General features: G+C 33.7%; 2 protein-coding genes across 2 annotated transcripts; one reads left to right on the top strand and one right to left on the bottom strand.

Annotated features, from left to right (window-relative positions):
* Window positions 1-5,572: 5,572 nt before the first annotated feature.
* LOC143559566 (mitochondrial Rho GTPase 2-like) lies at window positions 5,573-12,369 on the top strand. Its single transcript, XM_077048099.1, has 15 exons — window positions 5,573-5,832; window positions 6,473-6,605; window positions 6,692-6,841; window positions 6,967-7,143; window positions 7,231-7,482; window positions 7,636-7,704; window positions 8,411-8,466; window positions 8,850-8,931; window positions 9,190-9,401; window positions 9,482-9,551; window positions 9,667-9,779; window positions 9,859-10,009; window positions 10,092-10,278; window positions 11,354-11,480; window positions 11,630-12,369. The coding sequence occupies exons 1-14, from the start codon at window positions 5,615-5,617 to the stop codon at window positions 11,428-11,430; spliced, it is 1,947 nt and encodes a 648-aa protein (XP_076904214.1). The 5' UTR covers window positions 5,573-5,614; the 3' UTR covers window positions 11,431-11,480; window positions 11,630-12,369.
* A 5,008-nt stretch (window positions 12,370-17,377) lies between these two features.
* LOC143559565 (uncharacterized) lies at window positions 17,378-18,658 on the bottom strand. Its single transcript, XM_077048098.1, has one exon. The coding sequence runs from the start codon at window positions 18,427-18,429 to the stop codon at window positions 17,551-17,553; it is 879 nt and encodes a 292-aa protein (XP_076904213.1). The 5' UTR covers window positions 18,430-18,658; the 3' UTR covers window positions 17,378-17,550.
* Window positions 18,659-19,114: the final 456 nt, after the last annotated feature.

Below are 19,114 nucleotides of genomic sequence, written 5' to 3'. Positions count from 1 at the left end.
AATTGATTATTAAATCATAATATCATCACATATTTGAACCTTGATTTTTTTTATTTTTATGTTTACTGCGGATTAGAATTACTTATTTGCATCCGCTTTTGCGACCTGGCGAGGGGGGAATACAGCACTATGATAGTGGTGGGGTGTTTGGTTCTTCGGTGATGCGATGAATTTTGAGGTGATTGATCAAACTGATTTCGAGAGTCATGAGCATATATACCTGTAGATGCATTGAAAAGTCTTGTGACTAGTTTTAGCACAAATTTGACAGTTAATAATGGAGTCGGTTCGGTGGTAACTTTAGTGTGGATGATTGTCCTGATTCAACACTTGAAATAGGAGTTGGGTTCATCAAATGTTGTTTCCTGACATTCAATGTTCTTTTGATAAACAGGCATGATAATTAAGGACAAAGGATGCATGCTTATATTACAATGACATGTTTAGCAATCAAATTCCCAATAACAATGACACCCACATATTCCCAGGTCATTCATTTATATCTAACGCCGATAACAATCATGCAACCATGGAGTTATTTACTCGATCACAATTTCTGATAATCGTCCCTTACTGTTGACTCCACCTCCGAAATACTAGGCCCCGCAACATTTGTAACTAACAAAGCTTTTGCAGCATCCACTTACCTGCCTCTTTTTCATGCCACGGCTCCTGCAACACTTCTCAATCGCTTTCCCTAAATCCTCCCCCTGTCACGTAGTCCTTCACGCAACACTTTGTTTCACTCGCTGATTCCAAATCTTTTATGACGTTACAACATTTGGTTTCTTGCACTGCGCTTTTTGGTTATAGGTGGATAGGCTTGGTAGAGGAACTAAGGGGGTGTTTGGGATTGCTTATTTTCACCAACTTATAACTTATAAACTTTTTGAGAAGTAAAAAGGTGTTTGAGATTGTTTATATTGTGAGAGGAAAAGTTTCATAAGTTACACTTTTGTAACTTATTAACTTATTAGAAAGTTATAAGGAGGCAAAATAAGGAATCCCAAACACCCCTTAAAAAATATCATTAGCATATAAAAGGAGATACTAGATAGATTTTGGATATGTGGAAAATTTAGGACGAAAATACGGGGGGCTAAAATTTTCAGACGAAAATAGGGGAGACTGGGAGCTTAAAATCTTTGCCCTTGTATCATATAGTATACGGGGGCTAATATATTATTTGTTTCTTAGCACCTAATAGAACACCTTTTCTGAATTGCATTTGAAATTGGTTTTAATTATGCAAACAAAACCAAACAGCAACTACAATAGAAACCAAACTTATTAAACATAACCTAACACCTGCACTTGAAAATCCTAAAACCAAATTACTGAACAATCAACATACGTTCAAGAAATATTAAAAAAAAATTAACAAATCCTCAACCGCGTTGCGTGAGGTACTCGACAACGAACCCGAATATCAAAACGCACTGAATATCGTAATGACTATCACTTCAACACCAACATAAAATTATCTAATTTCAATCATATGATGGCTGCAACTTTTGATTATCTGATTGTAATAAATTTGTTTATTTGGTTGCCAGGTGAAGATACAATATTATGGGTAACTCATCTGAATTAAAAGAAACATTTTTGGCGAAAAACATTTATTTATAAACAATGCAGTTCCAGCACACGTTGAATCCAAAAGAGACCACCACATAGCATGTTTTCTAAGGTGGGTCTCGATATGCTTGTTTTATAATCTTCAATATTTGTTAAAGCAGAAAGCACAAGTTATTGCATGTTAGAATAATGTCAAAACTATTTGACAAATTTCCAAACTATAAATATGTTTTCAAGGCATTATATAAAAACAAAACAATAAGAATTTTAATTATGTTATTTTTTGCAAGTTCAAATCAATTTTCAATCTTCTTAAAATAAAGAAGCAACAATTGAACACCTATGAAGATGTCAAAACTGACCGTTACAATTCAACAGAACAATGTCCAAATAGAACCTACATGTGTATTCAAGTGCACATTATAATCCTACTGGGAAGAAACTTTAATCCATAAAATTATAGACCAGATCAAAATACAATTTTATATTGAACACCTTACTACGGCGGTGCGACAAACCCGTAAACAAAATCAAGGGCGGCCTTAGTGAACCATGTAACCTTACAACAACAATAAAAACTGCATAAAAGGCATAATAATGTTAGAAACACATCCACTCAAATCGAAACCAAGTGGCAACTCATTTAACTAATTTTAGATATTTTAATCACACTACTAGAAATCAAGTCATTTTCTCACAAACTTTCCTACAAATTTCTTACAACAAGTAGTTCCAACAAAAAAAATAAGCTCCAACTTTGCTACAACATTATCTAATAAACATTATGTTTAAGTCAAAATAGGTTTTATAGGAAAGTTGTAGGAAGTTTACAACCACATGTTTTTGTAGCAATTTTGTAAGAAAAGTTGTTGGAAAATTGTTGAAAACGATTTTCAAGCATGTGTTTTTCCAACGTAACTTTTTGTTGGAAAATTATTAGAAACTGGATTTTCCAACAAATTTCAATTCCTACGAATTCAGTTGTAGAAAACATCTCTTTTTTTAGTATTGTCATGTCCCTCTTATGCCTTAATTCAGTTAAAGAAAAGTTTGCACTTATGTTCTTGAATGTGATCTCAAATCAACAACGATATGTAGATCCACTAATTAACCTTAGCATCCATTAGTCTAAAAGCGAGGTACTTATTGTCTGTCTGTTCATTCATTTCCTTGTCCAATATCATACTTGCAAAACGTAAAAATTAAGTGAAAATGAGAAACCGAGAACCAAGCTTTGGGATCAGCTACCAAGAAAAATAATGACAGGAGAAATATAATTTGATAAATTTAGGAACTGTACGTACCATCAAGGCTAAGCGGAGAACATATTAAAGATCCAAAATTCTCCCACATACCAAGATGACCATCTACAACTAAAAAAATTGATATATGGAAGCCAATATATATATATGAAAAGTGATGTATCGAAGTGATTAAAAGGTAGCGACGATTCATACAACAGACATTAATCGTCTCCTCCATCAAAACGTTTTCGCTTTACTATGCAAAAAAAGGTTTACACAACAGGCATGACCCACCAAATTGAACTTAGCAAAAAAAAGGATATGTAAACCAAAAATACGTAACCTCTCATATTGCCAATGCCAAGACTCGAACACAAGAAGATAACCAAATGGGACACAACAAAATCCCTACTCAACCACCGAACCAGAACTCATGTTGTGTTACAATTGGAAATTTTCTATTATATACCAAAAACAAAATTTTATCAAAAAGCCAACTTTGTGACACCAAACTTCTCTTTTATGCTAATTAGATAATTGATGATTGATTGTTTCTTTGGGTTTACACTTCGTGTTTGCAAATTTATAGTTTATTATTCACATGGGTTTTTTTAGACCGTTCGTAGTGGACGCTATGCCCACCCTAAAGCACCCCATAAAGCCCTTCACACAACCAACCCCTGGGGCTCCATGGCTATCTTTTGAGTGATGGGCGCTTCTCACAAAGTGCCGGATGGGGAGGAGAATGATTGGTGATTGCTTTATTTGTTTTTTCTTTATCAATAATGAGTTAATGATTGGAAGTGGCTCCATCCACTCATCACTTTATTGTAAAACGCATTTATGGTGACGTAACATGATCTTATAGTTGAGTACATAGGTTATGAGTGTGCATATATACCATTTAAGCAGACCCCAACAGTTCACATCTCCTTTTATTTTACCTAGTAGACATATACTAATATACTTGAAATAAATTTAGTACCAGTTAGACCAAGAAACAAAGTGATAAAAGCCTATAATATAAAATTAAGTTTCAAAACTTTTACAATTGTTTGGAAATGACTTTATTACAATCACTTAACAAGATCCAGACTTTTATAAATTTCAGAAGTTAACGATGACCCGATTTTATTAAACGACTTCTCACGACTCTGATTATTGTTCATGTTAATGTTTTAAAAATCCTTCTAATGAAACAATTATTTTTGTATACTCCACGTATCATATTTGTGTTAGAAACTTAGAATCACTTTTCATAATCACCTTTCTATCTTCCTTCTTCATCATTAGACTTTAGTTTCAGTATTCCACTAACATTGCTATGTACACTAGATGTGCACAAAAAACTCGAACCCGGAACAGCACCCGAAATAAATACCGGAACCGATTTTTCTAATACCCGGGTTTTTAATACCTGAACCCGTACCCGACCCTACCCGTAGGGTACGGATAGGTTATGCATTTTGGCACTAAAACCCGAACCGGACCCTATTTGTACCCGGTAATACCCGAAAGCCCGATTTGTACCCGGTAATACCCGAACCCGGAATCGGGGTTTTCCAATACCCGAAACCGGGTATTTCAAATACCCGATGTATACCTGAAAAATACCTTAAAAATACCCGAATAATACCCCTAAAAAGTGTAAACTTTTAAAAAATCCAATCTATACAAAAAAAATACCGGAAAAAAAACCCGAAAAACCCCGTAAATAGGGTTTTTTCAATACCCGATAATAGGGTATTCAAATACCCGGTTTTAGAATGTCCGGTTCTATACCCGACGCGAACCCGATGCATAGGGTATGGTTTTTAGAGACAATACCCGACCCGAACCCGACCCGATTATTACCAATACCCGGTCATACCCGTACCAGGTCATACCCGAACCCGGGTATTTAAAAAACCCGATTTGTGCACCTCTAATGTACACCATCATGAGAAGGCATGTCATTAACCAAAGCCAATGTTTCCCCTTGACCGGTTTATTTACATCGTTTTCCATTAGCTTGTAACCAAACCGGCTGTTTACGGTTTAACCAACATGATAAAATTTAAAATTAAAATGATTCTTGATCATGAACAAAATCCATCTTATAATTTGAAAATAGTATACTTGTCAAAATTGCCCATGAAGTTTGATCACTTTTGCGACTTTCATCCAAAATATAATTTTTAATTGAACCCTTTAGGTTTCACAATTGCTACGAATTTCATTCAAATCAGTAACTCCTATTTTTTAACATTAAGTCATGGACATTTCGGTCTTTTTACATTTACAGTGAAAATCTTTATTGTCACTTAAAAGTATGGTTTTTAAAAGTATGATTGTAAAAATCATGTCTAATTTGGCATTTAAAGTATGGTTCTTTATAGTCACCGATTAATCGCGAGTCTCTATCCCACTAACTGCTATTTTGTCACCACTTAACTGCTATTTTGTCAAAACCAGTCAAATTTGGAAATTTTTATTTATATAATTTGGCATATATATAACTGAAAACTTTCATATAAGTTTAAATCCAATTAATTTTAATTAATCGTTAGTCGCTATCCGCTAGCCTGGTTCCACCGCTTGAAAGTATATGTATAAACTATACCCTCAAAGAAAACCCTTATTGCCACTTACCACCCCTCAAATATTCGCACTGCATTAACACATCAATAACGAGCTTCAACATCATCATGCATGCAACGATCAAAACGCTCATTCAATTTGGACGTTAATCAGATCCAGTTCATTTTGACGTGATATGATTATAGTGTTTTCGTTCTTCTTCCAGTTCAATTATGTCAGGTGATTTATCGGCGAGGACGGAATTCAATCACCGGAGTACCGTCCGCGTCGTGGTCGTCGGTGATCCCGCCACCGGTAAGTCAAGCCTCATCGCTGCAGCCGCCACCGATACTTTTCCCGAATACGTTGACCCTGTGCTTCCTCCCACTGTTCTTCCGGCCGAGTATTATCCCGATGAGATTCCTGTCACAATTATTGATACTTCATCTAGGTTGTTAATATTAACATTCATTCGTCCTTTTAATTTATTAGATTAGATTCATGTCCGGATATTGGCCAAGCGGTCGTTCTGACCAATAACTTTTAAAGTTTGGCGTCTAATGGTAAGAATGGCCGGCTGATTATGTTTAAAAGACTGTTATAACCAATAACTTTCAAAGTTTGACCTCTGGTGGCCAGAACGGTGGCCTGAATATTGTTCAAATGGTTGTTCTAACCAATAACTTTCAAAGTTTGACCTTTAATGGTCAGAACGGCGGTCCGAATATTTGTACAAATCGTCGTTCTAACCAACTTTCAAAGTTTTACCTTTAATGGTCAGAATGACGGTCCGAATATTGTACAAACCGTCGTTCTAACCAACTTTTAAAGTTTGACCTTTAATGGTCAGCACGGGGGTCCGAATATTGTACAAACCGTCTGGCCTTTAACTTTCAAAGTTGAACCTCAATGGTCAGAACGATCGTCTGGAAATTCTTCGAACGACTGTTTTAACGAATAATTTTCAAATTTCGACTTTTTTGGTCAAAACGGGCGTCTGAGTGTTTTAGTGGACGGCCGTTTTGATAGTGTGAATTACATGGGGGTGGTGTAACTATAGCATGAACCTTTTGGATTATTTGTTAATGTAGCTTGGATGGTAAAGCTAAGGTGGAGGAAGAGTTGCAGCGTGCAGATGCAATAGTTCTAACCTATGCTTGTGATCAACCTGAAACGCTAGCTAATCTTCAGATTTATTGGCTTCCTGAATTTAGGCGGCTAAAGGTTTCAGTTCGTTTATTATTTTGTAATATGGACAAGTGATGTGTATAAATTAGATTGGTAATTGAATTAGGCATGTTCGTATATAGGTAAACATACCAGTAATTGTGGTTGGATGCATGTTAGATTTGCGTGATGAACACTACCCTATTAATCTAGAGAGGATGATGGGTCCAATAATGCAAAAGTTTAAGGAGATTGAGACGTGTATAGAGTGTTCTGCAGCTAACCTAGTCGAGGTATGTAATTGTCTTTAACGTCGATATCTATTTTAATAAGAAGATCATAATTTGTTCAATATAAAGATTTACCATCTTAAAATGCAGAATTTCTTGAATAAGTAAAAATTGACTGATCTTTGTAGGTGGCTGAGGTGTTTTATTATGCTCAAAAGGCAGTGCTTCATCCGACAGCACCCTTGTTTGATCAAGATTCTCAAACTTTGAAGCCTCGCTGCATAAAAGCATTGAAAAGGATATTTATTCTTTCTGATCATGATAGAGATTCTGCCTTGAACGATAGTGAGTTAAATCAGTTTCAGGTAATTTTTATCATATTAGATCCTTGACTTTTTGGTTTTATAGCTTATGTATGTTGACATGAAGAAATATTTACCGTTCATTTACAGGTGAAGTGTTTCAATGCTCCTCTTCATGATAAAGAAACTGATGAGGTTAAACGAGTTGTTCGAGAGAACTTACCTCAAGGGATCAGCCATCTTGGGCTTACTCTGGATGGGTTTCTATATCTTCATTCTTTATTTATTGCAAAAGGCCGCCTTGAAACTACTTGGACCGTCTTACGTGAGTTTGGTTACAACGATGACCTGGAACTCCCGAAAGAGAATCTTCCTGTTCCATCTGAAAAGGCTCCTGATCAGGTCATGCTTCTATAAGTAAAATATTCAGTTTTGGTACCATTTAATACAATAATGTTTACATTTTAGGATATTATCCCATTGTTTAACAATGTGATTTGGTTGAAGATGTATTTGAGTAATGACGAAAATCGTTGAATGCTTGTGTTATTGTAGAGTGTTGAATTGACAAGTGCAGCTGTAGACTTCCTGAAAGAGATTTTCAGTTTGTATGATTCTGACAAGGTACCTTTTCTCACATTATATTCCATCTTAATAGTGTGCTGTCATTGGCGAAGTTTAATTGAGGCCAGGGGTGGCCCCGATCCCCCTGTGTTTTGTGCGCTGTAGTGTAAAAGTACCCGTTTTCGGCCGAAAATTTGAGCCCGACCCCCCCTCGTTTGTGAAAATTTGTATACATTTTGAGCTCGGTCCCCCTGTTTTTGTGCGCAGCAGTGTAAAATTACCTGTTTTCGGCCGAAAATTTGAGCCCCCCCCCCCCCCGCCGCCCCCGGGTGCCTCAGTCCAAGCTTCGCCACTGTGTGCAGCCATAAGCTTTTTCATGTAATAGCATAACATGCACATTATATTTAGTGAAAATTTACAGTCAAGTTTTGGTTATTGAGTTGGATTTTGATATTATCTATTGTTTGTCTTTTAAACCTTCTATTATTTTATCTTATACATTTTCATGCCGAACATAATCTCCTTTTACTTATCACCTTTTAACAACACAGATAGTATATATACTGCTAATGTGCTAATTGTTCTCATCAACTGATTAAGTTATGGACTGTCATCTTTTATGCTTTACTTTTAAGGAAATTTTCAATTGTAGTAAGTGTGCTCTTATTGTAAGTTAGTTCCACTCATGACCGATTATCATTAAAGCTTAGCTTACAACTGAAGTTTATAGCTGACATGTAAAAATATTAATCTTTTCACTTGCTAGGATGGAACTCTACAAGATTTTGAGCTTGATGACCTGTTTTCGACTGCACCAGAAAGGTGACTTGGCTTCTCTTTATGTTTTCGGATATATATTTTGAAACAATTCAACATTCTCTCGAATATTCTTATTCTTAATCATTTTACTAATTGTATATTGCAATGATGTTTCTGTGTTCAATCAGTGTTATTATAGCAAAACAATCAATAGTGAACATGTTCAATCTGATTAAAACGGATAAAGCCTCATGTTGAATGAGTAGTTGAATCTGATTGGATTGAGAATTTCATGTGAAACAACCATGAAAACAAACCGATTGCCTTCCTCGATATTATGTTCAGCAACTTTTTTTTTCTACCATAATTGTATTATATTCTTTAAATTTTCCCAAATGTGTTCTTCGTTAATAGTTACTTACGTGTAATTTCTGTTCAACTTTCAGCCCTTGGGACGACGATCCTTACAAAGATTCCTTGGAGAGATCTGAACAAGGAGATGTAAACCTTTCCGGATTTCTCTCTCAGGTGTGTAATAGTAAATTAGTAACATCTTTACTTTGCATCACATAAGTAAAAAAAAACTTACTTTTTTTAAGACAACATTAGACTTGTGTAATTTGACTATACTGTTTCATTAGATGAAATAAAATTTTTTTTCCTTATGTAACTTGAAGTCGATAAGTGGCAGTAGAGAATAACATTAACATTTCCTGAAGGCTTGTTATTCTGAGATACCACCAACACATATCAATAATTGATTATGTGAGTTTCTTATGGTTACAGTGGGCTCTAATGACATTACTTGATCCATCTCAAAGTTTGGCTTATCTGATGTATCTTGGATTTGCTGGTGATCTTGCTACAGCCTTCCGCGTTACCAGAAAAAGATCCTTAGATTTTAAGAAACAACATACAGACAGACATGTTTTTCGATGTTTTGTTTTTGGACCCAAAAACTCTGGAAAATCTGCACTTTTGAATTCATTTATCGGAAGGTGCGTTTCTTTAACAACTATAAATTCATCACCATCATAACAATTATACCTCATTGATCTTGCTCTCAATATGTTTGCAGGCCTTTCCAGGACAACTATAATTTAACAAACAGTCAATGTTATACAGTCAATACCGTTGACCAACTTCAGGTAAGTAATGCATTTGATTATTTTTTTTTTTTTGCATACACAGTTATAGTATTTTTTTTTTATTTTTACCCATCAAATTTGAGATTTTAAACACATGATGATCATTATATTTCAGGGAATTAAAAAGACTCTTATATTGAATGAAATTCAAGAATGTGATGTCAAGGAATTTCTATCCAGTAAGGACTCATTAGCTGCTTGCGATGTAGCAGTTTTTATTTATGACAGGTAAGCATGATGCCAAATTTTGGTAATAGTTTTGAAATTTACTCTTGTAAAGTTATATTTAATCATTTCTATATTACAGTTCCGATGAATATTCTTTAAAAAAAGCATCAAAATTGATGAAGGAAGTAGCTAGAAAAGGAGAAGATAGTGGTTATGGTGTGCCTTGTCTTCTCATTGCTGCTAAGAATGATTTAAACTTATATCCAATGGCGATCAAAGATGCCGAGATGGTATTTTTTTTTTAATTTGTTAACATTTAAATTACACTAACTAAACATTGGTTGCATTAACATCTGCAACTCTGTTTTCTAGGTTTGTCAGGGTTTGAAAATAACCGCACCAATACGTATTAGCGTGAAAGAACAATACATGAATAACGTCTTTCAGAAAATTGTTACTACCGCTCAGCAGTGTCACTTAAGTGTTCCTGAAACTGAACATGGGAGATATAAGAAACGTTACAGACAGCTTTTTAACCGTTCACTCTTTCTTGCTTCAGGTATGCTTATTAAACAATACATAAAAAGTGTTCCATTATAGTCACTCGGTTTACTCAGTTTTCTTGTTCCTCTAGAGTCACTCAACTTTCATTAGTGTACCTATGTACTAAGGCTGTAAGGGGTGTAGCTGCAGCCCATGAGTCCATGACCTTTTTATATATATATGTGATTTTAATGCCGGGTGACCCAAACAAATTTTAGCAGCACTCCCATGAAATTTTGAAACCGGCCCAATAAAATATTGACACCAACTCTCAAGAAAAAATATTTATGACTTTATGATTATAGTTACATAATAAAGTAGTTAGCAAATATAAAACAGCTAAATTATTTTTATACAATTAAACAAATAAAACCTTTTTAAACTAATCTCATTAACCACTAAATCCCAATACCCATAACCATTTCAGACAGTTAAGCCCAAACACCATTTAGTCACCCATTTATAACAGTTAAAAAATTAATCTAATAGAAAAAAAGAGAGGTCTGCATTTTTTATTAGCAGCCTCCACCCAGAAGTCGACTTTTAAAACAATAAACTCAATTGACGAGTCTACTGAGACGCCTACTACCGCCGGTTGTAGGGGTGTGCATTGGTTGGTTTTGGGCTCAAAATGAACCAAATTCGGTTTCTGAGTTTATAAAAACAGTTCGGAAATATGAACTTATATTTTTAACAAGAAACCGAAGGTTCTGCGGAGACCGAACCCATAACTGTTCGAACTTATTGGTTAATTTAAGTTTAGGAAATATGAATGCGATGGAACAATTTCTCAAAATAAAAGTTGGATTGAAAATTTTGGTTTTATCTTTTTGTTACGTGACCCGACCCAACCAGAACAAAAAAAACTATTACTTGGCAATGGATAGTCGACTGTCAAAAATTTCCGACCCCATGAAAAATATTCTTGAGTTTTCACTTATAATTTTCCTTCTACTTCATTTTAATTGGAAAAAAGTTATCACTTACTAATAACCAGGATTCATATATGTTCATTTTCCTTGTTTAATTTAAATAATAAACATTTATAAAGAAAAACTACTGCTCGTTTATATTTTTCTACAAATTTTCAGTTGGAGCTGCGGTCGCTATAGTTGCACTGGCGGCATACCGAGCTTATGCTTGTAGGAAGACTAATCCCGCTCGTTAGGTATAAGGCTATGTACCCTGCTAGCTGCATCATTGGATTCAAAATAAGTGGTTTGTGTTACTGTTACTCTCCATAATTTACTTGCATTTTTAAACAGTTAATTCTTGATCAAATAGTTTTAATAAAATCCCCATGTTTCTTTACAATGTTAAATAATTTACCTTATATGTTTTGATTTATTATTGATCTTGATATACAGTGTGTTTTCCCTGTTGGTAATTGGTAAGAAAGTCATAAAGAACAAGTAATGTGACAGGACAACACAATCTTCTTAAGATTGGTAAGACTGCACATCATTATAATGCTTACTTTTGTGTTTTTAAATTGCATTATTGCCCTCACATTTATATTCAGTTTCATATTTTTTAACATGTATGGTCAGCAAAGTTCAAATCATTTAAATATATTTAAATAGAAAAAAAAACTATAAACACCTAGTGGATGATTGTTGCTGCTATGAACTTTTGTATAACTGTAGAAAATGTACCAAAACAGATCAAAATTTAGGTTTTGAAGGTATTTTATCCCTGACTACTTGTGAATTGACAGAGATTCTCATAGATTTTAGGAAATAAGGACAACTCTCTGTCTATCTCTCTTTGGTGCATTTTATTTGCTGTTGGCACCAAATTTATACAACTCATTTCTCTTTTTTTTGTTATCATTGCTTTAATACCAATTATTAAAACAGGCAGTCAAAAATATTTTTCAAGATTTAAAAAGGGATCCTGAGTTATGGTGTAATATGCTTAATTATATGTTTGTTAAACAAGGGGTATGGTTTGAATTTAAAAAATCAGTCTTGGTTTTATTTCAGGATTAAGTGGAAAGTACTGCGCGAGGATTAGTTTAACTTTGAACAAGATGTTTCTGGTTCGATTTCGTTTGGGGTTATTATAAATCTTTTGTTATGGATCAAGAGTTGTTTCAGTTCAATGTATGTGATTATGAACTCATATTTTGTGGTTTTAATAAGCCAAATGTATCATCATCATCATCGTACTCAGTATATCCCACCAATAGCAAAGCTATGGTAGGGTCTGAGGAGGGTAAGATGTAGATAGCCTTACCTCTAACCCATAGGGATAGAGAGACTGCTTCTGGTGAGACCCCCGGCTCGAATTAAGCCAAATGTATATGCTTATAAAAAATGAACCAGTCTTGTTCCATAAGTAATAATAATCATCACATTAGATTTGTGTTCTAAATACAATATTAACGAGAAAATATGAACCTAGAATATCATAATGTCAAGAAAAAAAAATAAACCGTGTATTTATTTTTTTAGTTAATGAACGGAAGTTATTAAAAAAATAAAATTATTTAAAATTTAAATGAGTTAAAAACATATATTATTGATAGTTTAGGGGCGAAACTGAAGTTTTATATAAATTAAAAAAAGAAGCCACGTGTCACTTAATAAATCGACTTAATACTATTTGTACAGATATGGTAGAGGGGCGCATTCAATCATTGCTTGTATATTTGTTTTCAGTTCTTCTCTTTAGCGCGGGGTAGAGCAGTTTGGTAGCTCGCAAGGCTCATAACCTTGAGGTCACGGGATCAAATCCTGTCTCCGCAATACTTTTGTCAAAAAAATGGTATTTTTTACATCGTTTCTCTTGTATACATATTTGTTATGACTTGTTGAAGACATAGGCTAGAAGGAGGTCAGTCGGCACTTATGTTGGTCAATATATTTTAATTAATATGGGTATCTAATGTTTGTCTTTTATTTCAAATTTTTTTTTTAGTTTGAGCTGTTAAATTGTCACCCTTAGATTAAAATGTTAATGGAAATGATGCACCTAGTGATAGTGGTCTTGGTACAAATTAAAGGAAATGGAATATTTTCTTTGATTCTAATTTGGTCACTATTATACCTTTAGAAGAAAGAAGAAATCTTTTGATTGTTTTAAAGAAAACTTTTTGGTCGTGTCTTTTGGTCATTAACAAATGCAAATGATTTTAGATGATATGATTACCAAAAAGATGGAAATCTTCTACATTATTTATACCTTTAGCCAGGACAAGTGATGTTATTCTTGAAACAAAGCAATAACAAAACTAACAAATTTAAACAGTTAAATTTTTAATGGTTCAGAATTTTGAAATTTTGTACATATTACATACAAATGCATATCTTTAGTTTTACAAGATTAAAAATGAATGACTTATTTTGTTTTACATGTTTTGTCAATATAAGAGAAAGAACAAAGTAGGTTAATTTCTATAAACTATAAAATTAAATATTATATATACTATCTAATTTGTAAACGTTCATGGATAGTTCTTGGTTGCCTTTGGTGGATATGTGCGGCTTGCCATGTGACATCCACTAAGTTTCTTTTTTTATGATTTATTAAAAAAAATTGACATACAAGAAAAATGAATAGTATAATTGTTATAAAGAATTAGGTAGATATAATAATATCTTTGAGTTCGAAGATGTTGTTCGAGTCCAAGCTAAAGCTACCCACAGCCACTTGCAAATAAAATGTCTCGGACCCATGGCTCACTTTATGCGTAGTTGGGTACCATTCTCATCATCCACTCAGGTCTGTGTGTGGTTCAAGTGTTATACCTGGCTTAGTCTATATATTTCTTATCTTCAACATGATGTCACCTTGAGTTACAAGCTACAAAAGAATTGGTCCATGCAAGCTAATCAATGGTACGGTACCTTAAGAGATAAGGAATTAATGACTATCTTTTATTTCATTTTGATTCCTACTTTTCATGGACAACTAAGATCAAGCTCATAATAATAATAATAATTATAATAATTATAATAATAATAATAGTAGTTCAAGTCTTTTAACTTATTTATTTATATGGTTTAAATTAGTATTTGTTTTAACAATTTCTTATATAAGCTATGATATTATTCGGTCTTAACTAATATGATACTACAAACATGTCAAATTTGAATATAATTATTATAGTACATTAGCTATAATATTGTTCCACTAACGACATTAGTCGTCCGTTAGTGAGAGAGTGACAAAAACAAATATGGTAAAATTTGAGAGTGGTGAATAATAAATCGAAAATTAATAGTGATATCAGCCAGCGCGTGAAAGTTAGAATATTTTAAAAACCAATATCCCTTGTTTTTTACAACAAATAATAGGCTACAAGGTGAAGAAAACCCCGTTTTTTCGACATAAGATAATCTATCAGCTAAGGACAACCATATTTTTCTGACATAAGATAGACTACGAGACCAGAGAACACTGTATTTTTTAACATAAGATACAAGTTGAGCCAAATGTATGCAAACCTTTTTTTTCTCTATCAACATATTCATTCGTTAAGAAGGTTTCACATGCGCTTTCAACTCGGTGAATTTAGTTCTAATCCAGTTGATGTTCTTCACAATCCCTAACCCCTTAAAAACAATAAAAATCACGATTCTATGGTGGTTGCACGTGTAGCTGGAAACTAAGCGAGTGTTTGCAAACTGCAAGTACTAAACCATAACAATTCCTTTGAATATGAAGAGGGGAGAACCAAGACGGGTAGTCGAGGTGTAAAGAAGAAGATGTAAGGGTACGAGGGATACAAGACTGGGGGATGGTTGTAAAAATCTCGCTAACATTAAGGGTATTTTGTTGGGAAAAAGATATTACATATTATAATTGTTCCCTACAGCTTTTCTTGTTTTGAAAACAATTCATAAGTTCTTCAACCACGACTTTAAAAAATTATTCCTTTTAATATAACAATTGCAAGCAACATTCATATAATCATCACCTATCCGGTTACACGAATCCATCTTCATATGATTCATTAAAGTAAAATATCTCTTAACACTTTGTTGCAACCGATAGAACTAAGGCTAGTTTTAACAAACGCTAGTCCAATGGACATCCAAGATGTTCCTTTTTTTATTTATTTAATTTTTATATGTGTATTATGTTCAAGAATGTTAATTGGGTTGGGCTTATTGACTCATTCTAGGAATAATTTTGTGCCTTTTTTTATAATCTATATATGAGTAACGTTATTGTTATTGGTCCATATATAATGTTCGTTAGTAATTTTAATAGTTCTTTCTTACATTTTTAAATTTAATACAAAAATATTCATTACTAAAAAAATTCACAAAAAAATTTATAATCAATGAGTCTATTTTCTTAAATGACAGTGGGTTCGCTCGCAAAAAAAGAATGAGTTCGCTTGTTAATTTGATACCTGTAGGTTATATATAAAATCGAAAAAAATGCCAGATTCAGCAAAACCCGGTGGACATAATGTGTCTCCGCCACCGGACATGCAAGAACCACACACCGACCTTGAACTTTAAAAATCAAAACAAAATTCAAACATGGAAAGAAGATTAGTTAAAAAGAAGAAGATGAGTCCCTGTTGATACTCTAATTAGGGTTTTTCATATGCTCAATTAAATTAACCACAATTTGTTCCAAGCTACACAATGTTTCAAACTTCCAATTGAAGGGGCATGTTAGCCAAGTTTATTGTCTCCTACAACTGTTATTACTTGATTCTAATTCATTTCTCTATAATTTTTTTTAGTAATTGTTATTGTTTGAGTATCAGGATACTTATTAACGTATTATCATTAGGATACTTATTAACGTATTATCATTGTCACTAGTTGATTCCCTTTTTCATTATTTACTTATTTTATCATTACCATTTCTATCGTATTCAATTTGACATGTTAAGTATTATTTATTAATATAAATTTTCAATTCATTCTAAAATTTTCTTTGGCTAATAAAAAAGCAAAAACACTTGCTTGGTTATTTTATTACATTTAAAGGTAGATATTTGAAAATTAAATCGATCAGGAAAACATGTGTGCAAAATCCATTCAATGGATCTCATGTATGCAAAATTGTAATTACGTGTTAAGACTTTTTAAATAATAATTGATGTGGCTTTTCTCAAGTGTCACCGAAAATGACATGTAAATTATTGTGTCAATTAAATATTGTTCTTTTATAATATAGAATAAGCATAACATGTTCGATAAAATCTCACTATAACACAAGATATTGTAGGCTATGAGGAGGCTAGTTCATTATTTGAACTGGGCTCGAATAACCTGAAATTTGATTTGAACCGAATTGGAATAATGAAATCGGATTTTAGTTTATTCGTATTCGAGTTGAATTCAAACTCATATTTCAATTTCAGATAACTCAATTCGGATAACCCAGATAAACCGAACCGAAAACGAATAAGCGCCCTAATAGAGAGGTTGCTCCCACTTAAAAAGTGACACTAGAAAATTCATCATTTTTCATAGCATGTTAAGTTGAGTGCACTTTAGGGATTAGAAAGAAACAAGATAAGTCGGGTCATAATATGTAATAATAAAACACCGACGTAAGCATAACATGGTGAGAGAACTACATTAGAAACAAATAAAATATCAAACAAAGATATAATAACATGCAATGTGAACCCCTTGAAAGAGCGTATACGCTCTCCTAAAAAGTGTTTATGTCAAGTCCAATCGAAACAAAGCTAAAGGTAAATGTAATAGTAAGGCCAAACAAAAGATAAGCGTATGCAAACACTATGCATTCGAAGCAAATCCGCGACACACGTATCACTCTCCTATGAAAATTCAAAACCTTGTTGATTCTGTGTTTTCAAAAACTTTATCATTAATCATATTCTCGTAGAAATGTAAGTGCAATAAATCCTCCATAAATATTAACCCCTTATAGATTGAAATGGTCCATTAACTTTTGATAATGTGTAAGAAGTATAAGATATAATTATTCACCAAACTAATTACTTTTAAGGTTTATTGCATTAGAATTTTCAAACATCAACAATACAGTGTGCAAAACAAAGAAAGTTGAAAAAAAAATACATAATAGGCATTTAACCACAATAACCATCATTTCCATTATAATAATCCAGGAAGACAACAATAGTAGTAAAACTGTAAAAACTCAAATCCACATGATACTTCATACATAAATAATATTATTTTAACTACTCGTGAAAATTGGCCGGCTTAGCCCGGCCCAGCCCGATATAATCACAATATAAACGTAAGAATATAAAGTAATAATAATATTATGAATCAGAAATTATTTTTTTACCCATAAACTCCTTAAAATAAAATGGGCATTTTCAAGAAATGACCACACGAAACAAACTCCAGTTTCCCATCCCTTTACTCCCATTTGGACCATCTTTGCACTTGGTCAACGCGAACTCGGTTGACTTCATCGACGAGTTCGGTAATCGAGATTTTCGCTTCGGTGATCGGATTTTAATTTTGCCACTCACTTTCTTCCCATCGCCGCCTTCTTTCACATCAACGTCACACCACTCGTGTAACTTTTCACCGCCTTCATTTTTCACTTTAGCCCTTCGGGTTTCAACATTTGTGGAACAGTCCCTCAACAAAGAAAGACTAAGCCTACCATTTGCACGTTGTGTTTCAAACTTAGTGCCACAATCTGACAGACTAACAGCTTTAATAACCAACCTACCACCTTCCCTATGAGGCCTAACTTTCACTGTACCATCTGAGCCACTAATAGAGGTCAAAGGTGGTGGAAAGCTGCCACCTGCTCTACGGTGGCTCACTGTTTTTCGGTAAAAAACATGTGTTTTTGACCGGCGTAAACCACTAAACCTCTCTCCTTTTTCCTCCCTATTATCCTCATCACTACTTTCACTTATGTCACTACCAGTTTCAGTCCCTAGACTTTCGGTACACATTTCCAAGCTCTTGGTGCTCAATGCCGAAGCCGAACGCTTCACCATTGGATGAACATAAACCTCTTCTTGTTTGACATGAGTTGATGTTTGGTTTTCAAGAACATTAAAGAAACCAAACCCATTATTCTTGTTGACAGTCTCAATGTTGTTCGAGTTGACTTCGAGTTTTGGTTGTTGTTGGAATTGGGTTGGTTTTGAAGGCATTTTGGGAGTGAGAACAGTTGGTTCGGTTGGTCGAGGCTCGAGGCATGATTTCAAACCCGGACACACAACTGAGTTCATGATGGGAAAATTAACAAAGTTGAGTTAGATTGTTTTTGAAGATTGAATGTTTAGTAGTGTTGGAAAGAAGTAGGAAAGTGTGTGATTGATGAGAAGAGAAGTGAAGGGGTTGTGGGTGTATTTATAGAAGGTTACAACATGAGAGGTCTCTTTTTTTCTAAGAGATGCCACTAGAATTTATTCATTTTCTTGAGAATATTTTATGATTAGATATAAATAGATTATTACTAGTATTACTTATTTTTTTTAATAATTATAGCATGACCATATTGTTTGTTATATCTAAGGAAAAAAAAATGAGTAACGTTTATAAGGGTGACTATACCTGAACCCTTTTTTTAACACACACGTCTTTTAATTCATCTATATAACATAATCACTAATTTGGAAAGCTAAATATGCAAGGACGTTCAATAAGGTGAAGTGCACACACGACTATAGAAGATATCAAAAAACAATTGTTATGATGGATTAATTGTAGATGTAGTATACCGGCTTTGAGTTGGTCATAGATCCAACCCTTTGATGTGATGTGTAGGAGCTCGATTGTGTTGTAGTTCTTTTAGCTAGTGATTTTTTTCGAAACTCTTGTTAAAAAAACTAAGCTAATTCATCACACACTTCTGCGTGCTTGTTAGAGAGTGTGGTTGTTCACGAATGAAGCCACACAGAGTTTTGCAAACGG

This window comes from Bidens hawaiensis, unplaced genomic scaffold (genome assembly GCF_021521415.1).
Source record: "Bidens hawaiensis isolate Kalapana, Puna unplaced genomic scaffold, B.hawaiensis_p1.1 tig00019940_1, whole genome shotgun sequence".
Lineage (NCBI taxonomy): Eukaryota > Viridiplantae > Streptophyta > Magnoliopsida > Asterales > Asteraceae > Bidens > Bidens hawaiensis.
This window is presented reverse-complemented; position numbering and strand designations above follow the sequence as displayed.